We start from the raw sequence: 12,157 nt of genomic DNA on the forward strand, positions 1-12,157 counted from the left end.
TGAAAAAATACTTCCTTTTGTTTGTTTTAAACCTGCTACCTATTAATTTCATTTGGTGACCCCTAGTTCTTGTGTTATGAGAAAGAGTAAATAACACTTCCTTGTTTACTTTCTCCACACCAGTAATGATTTTATAGACCTCTATCACAGTTGTCTTTTTTCCAAGCTGAAAAGCCCCAGTCTTATTAATCTCTCCTCATGTGGCAGCCATTCCATACCCCTAATCATTTGTGTAGCCTTTTTCTGAACCTTTTTCAACTCCAATTCCAATATATCTTTTTTGAGATGGGGTGACCACATTTGCACGCGATATTCCACATAGTGGAAAGTGGAGCTTAAAGGAATTACTACATTGGGCAATGCTGATTGGTATTCTAATTCTGCCTTTAGTAGAAATAGCACATTCTGGAGAGGATACTTCCAGGGATGATATTATTAAACCCTTGACAGCCCCCACTGGTGTGTAGTGTCCATGGAGAGGTACTGAAAAGTGATTGGGAGAAATCTCTAAGGAGCAGCAGGTAACTTCCGATTTGACCGCTGATATTTTCTTACTTAAGTTTATCGTCTTCTCTTACTCAGTGGTAGAAGAGTGCTGCTACAGCGAAAACTCATTTACAAATGTAGCTTTCCCTTAGACTGTAAAGAACCCAATCAGACAACAACCCCTAGCCAGATAAAACACCCAATGAAATCAATGGGAATTTTGCTCACATACTGTAACTCTGCAAGATCAGGACCAAAGCAAAGTCAGCTTTCTCTCTGATTAGGACTTGGTAACCTTTCCTTTTTCTATGCTCTTTTGATACACATCTCAAGAGAGGAATGATTCATTCTGTGGATTTTTGTAACACTCTGATATCTGTGTTATGGTTTGTGACAACTATTTATATACTAAATATCACACTTTGCTAGTTTGCTAGTCATCTAACCATTAGCAAGTAGTAAATAATAGTCACATATTTTCAAACTGGAAATGCAATAAATACGGGAGCTAGTTGTGCTCCCGCTGAAGTAAATGGGAATCTTTTCATTGACTTCAATGGGAATTTGATCAGGCCTGAGATGAAGACTCAAAATGAGGTATCAAAACACACAGATGAAACCAGCACTGCGTAGCACTGAAGGTAACACTCATTATAGATGCCGTACCAAGTGGGCCCAATCCAGCACCCACTGGTGTCAATGGAAAGACTCTCAGGCCTGGACCCACAAAGGGACTTAGGCATCTCTTTCAGGCCTAATGACTATTTAAGTATTTATCCAAAATGGGCCAGAGAGAAAGCAAGAGAATGGCACTATAGGCCTGTGGTTAGGGCACCCCCCTGGGAGGTCGGAGACTGTGGGTCCAGTCCCCCTGCTCCAATCACTCTTCCATTATTTATCCACAGTGGAACAGCTTCAACAGGAGCAACTGAGGGAGCCCCACATCAGACTATCCTCTAGCTCAGTGGTTAGAGCAGGCTCCTGAGAGGTGGGAGACCCCCTGTTTAAATTGCTTCTCCTGAACAGGTGGGGGTGGTGGTAATGGAATTGAACGTGAGTCTCCTACATCCCAGATGAGTGCTCTAACCACTGGGCGGTGACAGCAGCTCTTCCTCTGGCTGGATTTCCAAGAGGACTCGACGGAGGGCAAGTCTACACTACAGTGCTACATTGGTGCAACTGTGGTAGAGCGTCGCCTGCCAACATAGTGCCAGTGTGGACAGCACTTAAGCCAGTGTAACTTACGTCGCTCAGGGGATCTCTTTCACACCCTTGAGTGCCATAAGTTGCATCGACTTAAGCAGTAGTGTACACCAGCCCTGAGTGGGTGGTCTTTGAGCATGTCTCCCAGATCGGGCCCCACAAGATAGGTGAGCAAACACCTATCTTCCCCAGGTTTGTGAATCCCTCTGGGGCTTAGGTGGCAGATAGGTGTCCGAACATCTAGTGAGAGGCAGCAGTGCACATACCCAGCGACAGGAACTTAGGCTCTGAGAGAACTTTCACTGCAAGAACATAGGCACTGAGTCAGTTTAGGCATGTATAGGGTTTGGCAGGAGTCTTGTGGATGGCAATGGAACCTATAAGTGGGACTTCGGCACCTAAACCTGAGAGTTAGGCACCTGGCATTTATGATCAGGGCCTCATTGATTTCCATGATAACAGAATCAGTCCCTATTTGTGTATGTGTGTTCACATTGTATTGTAAAGATTCTATTGGCACGAATTGATAAAATTACACATAAATTATAAGCGGTGGAACTCAAGTAAATTATGCCCATCACCCTAAACAAATTCTGATGAAACTTTTATACCCCCCCACCCCCACACACACCCATTATGTATGTTGTTTCTGTTGCCTTTTAGTGACCAACTTTTTTATAATTGGAGCATTTTGGTATTTTTCAGTCCATCTGCCTCAGGTAAACCTAGGTTACCTTAAATTACCATATACAAACTTGTGAGTGTTAGGAAATATAGCCTAGACGGTTTAAACAACTCTACAAATAGCTTTTCTGCATATCAGAGTGTCATGACTGTAGGGTTCACTCTAACTTTGTCCTCTTAGCCTGAAATTCCAGTTCTCGGGGCTCGTCTACACTTTCAGCACTGCAACTGCACTCATGCAGCTGCACCACTGTAGCACTTAGTGAAGACACTACCTATTCTTCTTCTTCTGTAGGCATAGGTACCCCACCTCCTCAAGAGGCAGTAGTTAAATTGACTTTTGTGGCATTCTTTTATTTATTTTTTTTAAGATGACTTTAAAAGTTGCTCTGAAGTTTGGAATGTTAAAGTCCTGCTGCAGAGCAGGGAGACGAATGCAGGTGAAACAGTCAAAGGTGTGAAATAACAGCAGTTTAATGGTTGTAGAATGAATGGGATTCTTCATGTAGCTATCATTGCCACCTATGTGATATAATGTATATGGGACGAGGAAGAGATTTTTTTATTTTCTCGGTTTTATTTAATTTGTATCATATACGGATGGCCTTAAGCATAGGCAAAGGAAGCAGTCACTTGGATTCTTATGTTATGGAAGCACTGGATTTTCCCCTCCAGCAGCAGATGTAGAGAGGAAGCAATTTGCCCTCAGAATTGCCCAGGGGCATAAGAAATTCTTGTCCTAATGCTTCCCCATCTGACATTTTTTCCGTGTCCTACTTTTGCATGGAGTCACACCAAAAGCCAGGCTAGCCCTGGTGTTGTGTCATTATTTTAATCATTTTGGCTATTTACAGCCTTTGTGATAATGCAGTAATGAATGTTTATTGAAGTAAGACAACTTGGAACCCACAAGCTCATCCTAAAATACAAGGTGCAGCCGATGTGTTTCAGAAACTGTTAGCCTGGGGCTCTATGTAAACATTTTTTTTCCCATCTTGCTTTAAAAATAGTTAGTTCGCATAAATTGTCTGCTTCTTGGAACATTTGTGACTGTGCTACCATCAGGATAAAAGTTTCTTCACTTCTTCCTGTCTTCACTTCTCCTCTTTTCCAACGGGCTTCTTTCTGGTTTTTTGCTTGTTTGTTTTCCCTTGCACTGACCATTTTATACCTAGCTAAAATCCCACAAAAATTTTTAATTCCAAAAAAGTATTTACACATCAGCATGCATAGTTATTTAAAAAAAAATCTAACCATCAATTAATGCTTTCCAGATCATTATGAAAAATACGTATTTTAATCATGTGATTATTTAGCAGCCAGTGCAACATTTTTTTCTTTCATGGTATAAGGAAAAGTATAATTAACTTCTGAGTGTTTTGGTTTGATTTAAATCAGAATGTCAGATGAATTCAAGGCTGCTGCACCGTTATCTTTCTTTGGACGTTGACCTAGCTTCATCTGTTCATCTGCTGCAGCATTGGATTGGGTGCCTGCTCACCTTGGGTATAGTTGAGGTTACATCAAAGCAGTCCCTGCATCTTCATATGCCCATATCTTTGTGAGGAATTCTCTTTTTTGGGGACTAAAATTTGTCATGCTCGGTCTCAGCCTAGAGGTTCTGTATGTATTTATTTTGCTGGTGAGTTTGAGCAAAATCCTTTCAGCTATTTGAAGAATGGTGGATAGGCCCTGATGGTCAGGGATGCAACCCCATGCTCTGGATGTCCCTAAGCCTCTCACTGCCAGGTGTTGGGACTGATCACTTGATAACTGCCCTGTTCGATTCATTCCCTCTGAAGCATCTGGCATTGGCCACTGGTGGGAGACTGGAGGCTGGGCTAGATGGACCATTAGTCTGACCCAGTGTGGCTGTTACGTTGTAGCCTGTAGCTGCTATTGGGAGGGAGGGGCGCATTGGGAGCCCAGGGGGTTGCTGGAGGAGGCTGTGATGTCCACTAGCTCCCAGGGGCTGGTTAGCTAGTTAGTAGCTAGTTAGTTACTAACCTGGTTAGTAACCTCCCCCTCCCCCCTTGAGTGGGGCTTGGGGTCAGTGAGGGGACCCAGGTGTGGCCCTTGGATGGGGCACGTCTTAGGTCTGCTCCAGCCCTGTGGGGAGAGGAGGGGCGGTGCGGCTGGCTGGGTGCCCGCCGGGTGGCCGCTTTCCTGGGGAACACAGAAGGGGCGGGCCCTGGGCGAGCGTGTAATCGGATAGCTCTGCCTCTCCGCGCTGACATGCAGGCGCGGCGGCCTGAAAAGGCTGCGAGGAGCCGGGAGGGAGGCACAGGCAGGCTCCCAGCGCTGCGCGCCTGAACCTCTCCAGAGAGAGACGCAGGCGGGAGCGGGGTGTGTGCGTGTGTGTGCGGGGCTAGGGAGACACGCGCGCACACCACTCGCGGCCCGGCCAGCGGCACGTGAACCCTCCGCCTCTCCCAGTGCCACTGCCCGGAGCCCCGGCCACAGCCACGCAGGGCAGGGAAACCACGCGCCGCGGCGCCACCCGGCAGCCTCCAGCCCTGGGGCGGTGCGATGCCCCGGGCGAGTCACTGCTGCCGCTGGCTCTCGGGGAGTGGGGGCGATGGTGCGTTGAAGGAAATGACCCGCTGAGGGACTGTGGCGGTCACACACACACGCGCGTTGCAGGCACACGCGCGATTTGTAGACTCGGTTTTGGGGGTGGAGGGGAAGCAGCAGCCGGTTTCCCTCGCTTCTGCATTGAAGGAGTTCCTGGGCTTCTGCTCCTGCTAGTGGGTTTGTACAAGGCAGCGGAGCGGGGGCAAGGCAGGACGCCAAGGCACGGAGGAGGAGGAGAAGCGAAAGACAACTCGGAACATTTGCCGAGGAAATTCTAAGGTGCGGGGTGAAGACCAGCGTGACTTCCAGTTCCCGAGGAAAGCCCCTAGCAAACCCGGCGGGGGAGAAAACCACCCTTTCCCCGCTAACCATGGATACATTGCCTCTCGTTTGGGGATTTTTAGCTCTGTCCTTGGCTGGATCCGGAGTGCTAGGCGAAGCAGGTAAGACACCCAAAAGTTAATTTCCTCAGCTGTACATGTTAATCGTTTGCCTTTGAAAGCAGGCAGGGGATGAGGCGTCCTCTCTTCCCGTTACACAATTCCACAGCAGGTTTGCTTAGCTAGAGCCAGGACTCTCTCCCCTTGCTGGAAACACAACTTTTCTCTCCCTGGATGCAGTGTGCTGAGGTCTGGGTGTCTATGTTTTGAAACACACTCACACGGAGACAGGCTTTGGCTGTGTTCAGATGTCACATATGGAATAAATCAAAAGGTTTTTTTTTTACAGAAAAAAAAAACTACAAAGCCTTTGCATTACAGTTTTCGGGAGATTTTTTTTAATGTTTTGAAGCAGAACATATCTCCCTGGAGTTTTTTTTCCCCCAACCCAGCCAGAAAGGCATCAATAATTTATAGCCACTCGGTTGTAGATACATTTACCAAGTCTAATTAAATAAGGGTTGAATGGGCAAGGGAGGAAAGCAACCTATTTTTGCATCTGAAAAAGTTCGTATGTTTTTAAGACGGGGTGGCGGTGTCAAAAAACACCCACATGGCTCTCAGCAGATCATTTTGTGCCTACCGTCTAATAAAATGCACCGCTCTGTAGCAGCTGGGGATGCCCGCCTCCTCCCTTCAGTGTCTGCGTTTCCAGGGAAAGAGAAGCTGGGGCATCTACATTTTTATTAATAAAACAAACAGTGCGGACCTCCGAGGTCTAAGGAGCCCTCTGAAGTGGTTAGAAACTTTTCTTGATGGAATTCGGTCCTAAGCAGTTGCCAAAAGAGAAAAAAAAATGAGGGGTGTGGGGGGAGCGGAGAGAGGAGTGGAGGGATGAGGACAAACTGTGTTGAGATAAGGGCAACAAAGAGACTCCGATCAAATCCCAAATCCACTGTTTAATTCTGACAATCGGTAAATACGTTTGGGGCTGCGCCGAACAGCCGTGGAGGGACTGGAGTGTGGCTGGCTAACTCCCTCCTCGCTGGCGAAGGGCACACTAAACCCATTCTGCTTAATTACTCCGCCGGAGATCTGACAGAGCCCTTTCCGGCTCATTAACCGCTGGGCAGGGAGTGAAACCCTGATAAGACAGATCGGGCGGTGAGGGGGAGAACCCGCAAGAATAAATATACAAACCTCACATGTCCTACTGTTTATCGTCGTTCTTAAAAGATGTGCAAGTCCTGGAAGCCACTAGCTAACAGCCGGGAGGCGGGGTGAGCCGAGGCTAAGCTAGCATCATGCTCCCCCGTGGCTCCGCGTGGAGGCACTCGCTATATGTCAGTGAACATCATTATTTCATTGAGAGCGGAGCCTTCGTGCCACCACAGGCTGCGGAGCCTGTCACTTCTGATTCCCCCTGGGCGTGTGCCGAGGCGGAAGGAGAACCAGTGCCTGGCGCTGGGAAGCCCGGACACCTCCTGGCACCTTACGTGGGGCGGTAAAGTCCGGCTCAGGGGACACCGGTGCCAGGGGTTTGCATCTGAAAGTTCAGCTCGGCGCCTGGTCAGGGCTGCAGGCCGGGGGGTGCCCCTGGCCTGTCACAGAGCTCAGCCGGGCAGAAATGCAGCGTGCACGGGGCCCGGAGCGATGCACCTCGGACAAACGCACCGAGGCCAGCTCGGACTGAGAAACTTCCGCGCCTGCCCCCGGGGGGCCGTGCACCGAAAGCAGCGGGGGAGAAACTTTCAAGGGAAACCCTGTGAATGGGATTTACACTCAGACCAGCTCCGAGGGGTGGGTGTATGGGGGGGGGGGGTTTCCAGCTAAAGCGTGTCCCGCGGTGCAGAAACAAGCGGGGATAGGAACTGAGCCACACACCCAGTCTCATTCCTCCAGCGAGACAGGGCTTTCTGGTCTCTCCCTCCCTCCCCCGCCTCCAGCCGGCGGCTGCTGCGGCTCTCGTGTGCACGGGCAGCCTCGCTCCCACTCGGCATCGATCTGCTTGGGCCGGTGGAGCAGAGAGAAAGGCGGGGCGATCCGTACCAGTCCTGCCAGCACAGCGGTTACCCCGCCTAAGCCGGAGGCGAGACCGCTCAGCCAGAGACGCCCATTGACTGGAGGGAACCTCTGCTCGCTTCCACCGCGCCCTGCCACCAGCCCCTCCTGGTCCGGGCTCTCTGGAGGGGCTGCCTGCACTGGGGGGGGGGGGGGCAAATGTCTCTCCCCCCCCCCCCCCCCCCCCCCCAGTCAGAGAGTCAGACTCTCTCATTCGCTCCACCAGAAGTGATTTCAGTTGCAAATGAGCCTGGGGGTGTTGTTGCTTTTCCCACGTGAGGAGGAAATGCTGCTGGCTAATGCTTCATTTCAGCTGACTGATTCCTCCCTAAAACCAACAGCAGGTAATAGGGGAGATCAGAGCTGTGATTAAGCTCCCGTTTGCCGGAGCTGGGCTGAACTGCAGTTCTTCCCCGGCACCAAAGAACCTGAACCTAGTTTGGATCAGCACAGCAGTGACTGGTCTGTGGATGCATTAGTGTTGCCCCCTTAAGGTAGGGTGACCAGACAGCAAATGTGAAAAATCGGGACAGGGGGTGAGGGGTAATAGGAGCCTATATAAGAAAAAGAGACAAAAATCGGGACTGTTCCTATAAAATCGGGACATCTGGTCACCCTACCTTAAGGGGAAGTGCCATGGTAGAGGAAACTAGATCATTTATACCAAAGGGATTGGACGCCAACAGTCCTGTTTGGTTTCTTTTGCTATTATTTAAGATTCTTTTTTTGGTGATTTTAGTGCTTGTGAAAGGTAGGCGCCGGCTTTCACAGCCCTGGCCTGACCCAGGCAGAACACTTCTAAGGGAGAGTGTGTGGGAGTTCACAGTCCCTGCCCGTTCAGGCCTTGGCCTTTCAGAAGGCCTTGCCAATTAGCGCTGGTGATGATGTTTGATGTGGACATCTGTTCACTTAGGAACTAGGCTGAGACTGTAAAGAAAATATGTGCTGCAGGGAGCAGGCACAAGTACTGAATCACACACACTTGCAGCGGTGGGACTAGAACATGGCCCTTCAGCTCCAAAACTACAGGCTTGTCCGCTGAAAGGAATCCATAGCTGATTATAGTAGTAGGCTCTTTCCCCTACCTCTGGACAAGCCATGAGAGGGCAAAACCACACCCACCCACTACTAGAGGGCAAATGTATTCATACACCCTCCCCAGAGGGCCCCCTCCCTCCAACTATAGGACCATCTAACTCAGGGGTTCTCAAACTTCATTGCACCGCGACCCCTTTCTGACAACAAAAATTACTACATGACCCCAGGAGTGGGGACTGAAGCCTGAGCCCACCCAAACCCACCACCCCAGATGGAGGGTGGGGGGGGGCAAAGCCAAAGCCTGAGCCCCACTGCCCTGGTGGTGGTGGTGGGGTCAAAGCTGAAGCCAGAAGGCTTCAGCTCCAGACAGAGGGCCTGTAAACTGAGCCCCACTGCCCAGGACTTGGGCTTCGGTGCCAGGTGGTTGGGCTTTGGCTTTGGCTTTAGCTCCAGGCCCCAGCAAGTCTAAGCCAACCCTGGTGACCCCATTAAAACAGGGTCCCGACCCACTTTTGGGTCCCAACCCACAGTTTGAGAACGCCAGATCTAACTCATACAGCATATGCCACCAAGCAGCTCAAATGATGCCCTGGTGGGGATTTTAGCAGTCTGCCCCTGACTGACTGAGTTCATCCCTGTCCTGGACATCTCTGTCAGAGCAGATTTATCCCTGGAGTTTCATAACGCTCCTAAAGAAGACATTTATTGCCTTTGTTATGAACCAGATGACAGTTATTTTTCTTAAAAAAGGTCTCGTGAAGAAATCCACAGGCCCCTCCTGCAAGTTCTCCTGCTTTGCCCCACCCTCTGCCCCACAAGCCTTGCACTTCAAATTACAAAATGGAAAGACTTTGCTATTTGTTAGTCTCTAAGGTGCCACAAGTACTCCTGTTCTTTTTGCTATCTGGGAGATTCAGTGGATGTTACTGGAATGACGCATACTTCACTCTCTCCTATGCTGGCACAGGCATGTGTGGGAAAAGGGTTTTTTCCACAGTCTGAAAGGGGACATTGTGGGGGACACCCTTATTTGATGAAACAAGTCTCAGTACTTTCCCTAGGAATTGAAATTAGAGGGGTGTTCGAATTTACAGGGGCATTGGAAAACAGCTAAATTGGTAACAACACACGCAACTCTGATTCTGTTATGTGTTGTGTGCCCTCATGTCCTTGAGTAGATACAGAATCAGGTTCCTAGAGGTGAAGGGCTCTGTATCCATTACCATTCCCTGGTGCCATGCAGTTCAATAAAAATATTTGGGTGAGTGCCTTCCTCCTCCCCGCAATCCAGCCTCCGGAGCTGTTTGCGTTTGCAATGAAGTTCTCATCCTGTTTGACATGAGACTTTTTGTTGTCAAGGAAGTGGTTGTGATATCACAAATACTGGAATATGACATCATTGTGTAATCCAATAAGAGACGATAAACTGTGACAGGGCACACACTCTGATTTATATACAAGTAGTTTTAGTAATTAGCAAACATGGTAAGAAAAACATGTCAGAGGTGGATGGATTTATATTGGAAGTCTGGTGTATTTGAAAGCTTTCCCCCATTATGAGAGTCCCTCTTTAAGCTCCCCCAAGGGATGTAAATAGAGAGGGGAGAGATTTTTTAATAGACAATAATATGATAATCCACACAGAAAAAAACCTCTTCCAGTCATTTTTACTGTAAGAGATAAACACTGCAGCTGCCAATTTATTTGTAGTCAAGCAAAGTCTAAGATAACTATGTAGGGAGTGGGTTGGAGACCCTGGAAAGATAAATCTGATGGTTGGATGTCTGTGTGTTTTTCATCTTCCCTCAGCTGGTTGCAAAACCAATCAAATAAGAAAGTAAAGGTTTTGAGTGACCCAAGTACAGAGTGATTCAGATGATGTTTATGCAACTCTGAGCAATGCTCACTTGTAAAGACTTTCAAATATTTTCCTAAAAGCTGGTATTTTTAGAAATGACTTCTGTAATCTAGCAGAACCAACAACCCACTTGCATGCACACACACGTGGGCGGCACACAAACACTCATTGCTTTGCCTTTTAAAACCTGTTATGCTGTTAACTGAAAACTTACTGGGAGAGAAAGGATTTTTAGACTAGAAATCCGGCAGTTGCCAAGAGCTTCATTAAAACATATGAGTATGTGCTCAGTGAGGGACTATAACCCATGTCAAGGGGGTATTTGTTTTTCTAACTTTTTTCTGGCACAGAATTATCATTGTTTGTGGCGTCTGCTGTAGCAGGCAGACATGCTTTTCCCCAGAGGGCTCGAGGAGACACTTTCCATCTCTATCTCCCGGCTTTCCCTCCTCCCATTATTTACTCTTTGCTTTAGGTACATTGTGCCAGGCTAAGGGGGCTGAGATCAGAAAGCAAACTAGTTCCATTTTGGGAAGCTGTGCTGGAGAAGAAGCTCTCCCCCACTTCAACAGTATGTCACTTTGCACAGGCCATTGGATTGGCTTCCTAACCGGATCTAGTGCAGTTGGGTTCCCGGACACAGTGGCCTTGTATCTCGGATAGCCTTAGAGGAGAAAGCATCCTTCACAGGGTTTAGGAAGCTGTCAGGTTCAGATAAGGCTGGGATCCTATCCTGTGGGACCCCCAGTTGTATTAATAAGGAAAAATTAATTTTTAAGCGCTGGGACGGCTGCCAAATTATGTGACCTCTGACAGACCAGCTGTGCTGTATAAATACATCGTATGTATCTGAACACCGTGATCCGATCTGAAGTTGAAATATTGAAGCAAGCATTTAGCAGTGGTGGTGGGGGCCATTTGCAGCAGTGTGAGAGAAAACTGCAAGCTGCTAAACTCTCTTCCATTGTGATATGAAGTCGCAAAGGCAAGCCTCACATCTTGGGGTCTCCCGCTTGGGGTCTCTAATCCAGAAAGCAGGGAAAGATGACAGAATTTACACACTGGGGAGTGAGGGGGAGGCGTGAACAGCTCCAGTTTTACTCTCATCATACAAGAGCCCTTTGACACATTTCTAATTGTAACAAAGGGATAACTAGGTTATTTTCAAAATCCCTCTTCACACACTCTGGTTTAAACTGTGGTAGCGGCATCCACACAGATCAGGGTTGTTGCTAGCACAGTTTTGCAGTGGTTTGGGCTACAGTGGCATGGTTTTAATCACAATCAGAATCAAATGGTCATCTCCCAGAAGTCAAAGTCACATCAAAGTCTCAAAGGGCCAAGTTGTTCTCCAGAGATAGACACAAGAACTGACTTCAGTGGGAGTTTTGTCTGAAGGAGGAGTTCAGGAATTGGTCCAGATTGATCAACCTGTTTGGCTCCCCTCAAAAACAAGGACTCATCCCAGTAAGCCTTTATTCACACAAGTAGTCCAGCTGAATTCAATGGGACTGCTTACATAAGGGCATGTAGGACTGGGCCCCAATCCTGGCTGTTAAACAAAGACTTGGTGTTTAAAAAAAAAATTGCAGGTGACCTTCTGTCATTTTGACTTCATCTACAAATTTTGTTTTGGGGAAAGGATTTTCCTTTGTGCCTTTAGTTTTTTTTTAAAATGGTCTCTTAGAGCTGTTCCTTTTCCTTAGAGGGATGTAGAGGAAGTGATCCAAGTGTCGTGGGGAGGGATCGTGATAAAGATTGCATTAGCTGGCATGCAAAGTGAACCCACATATTAATAGAAGAGGGTGGACAGCACTGGAACCTTTTATCTGAATTGCCCCTTTCCCCTCCAGACTTGATGGTTCAAGAAAAA

At 48.0% G+C, this 12,157-nt stretch overlaps 1 protein-coding gene across 1 annotated transcript in view; it reads left to right on the forward strand.

Moving 5' to 3' along the window:
• Nucleotides 1–4,691: 4,691 nt before the first annotated feature.
• Nucleotides 4,692–12,157, forward strand: part of NRP2 (neuropilin 2) — a 122,959-nt gene continuing 115,493 nt past the window's right edge. The window contains exon 1 of the mRNA XM_024206359.2: nucleotides 4,692–5,390. Coding sequence (XP_024062127.1) covers nucleotides 5,318–5,390 — 73 coding nt within the window. The 5' untranslated portion in view covers nucleotides 4,692–5,317. The remainder of the gene's footprint in view (nucleotides 5,391–12,157) is intronic.

The sequence above is a fragment of the Terrapene carolina genome, unplaced genomic scaffold (assembly GCF_002925995.2).
Source record: "Terrapene carolina triunguis isolate 2854851 unplaced genomic scaffold, T_m_triunguis-2.0 Scaffold62, whole genome shotgun sequence".
NCBI lineage: Eukaryota > Metazoa > Chordata > Testudines > Emydidae > Terrapene > Terrapene triunguis.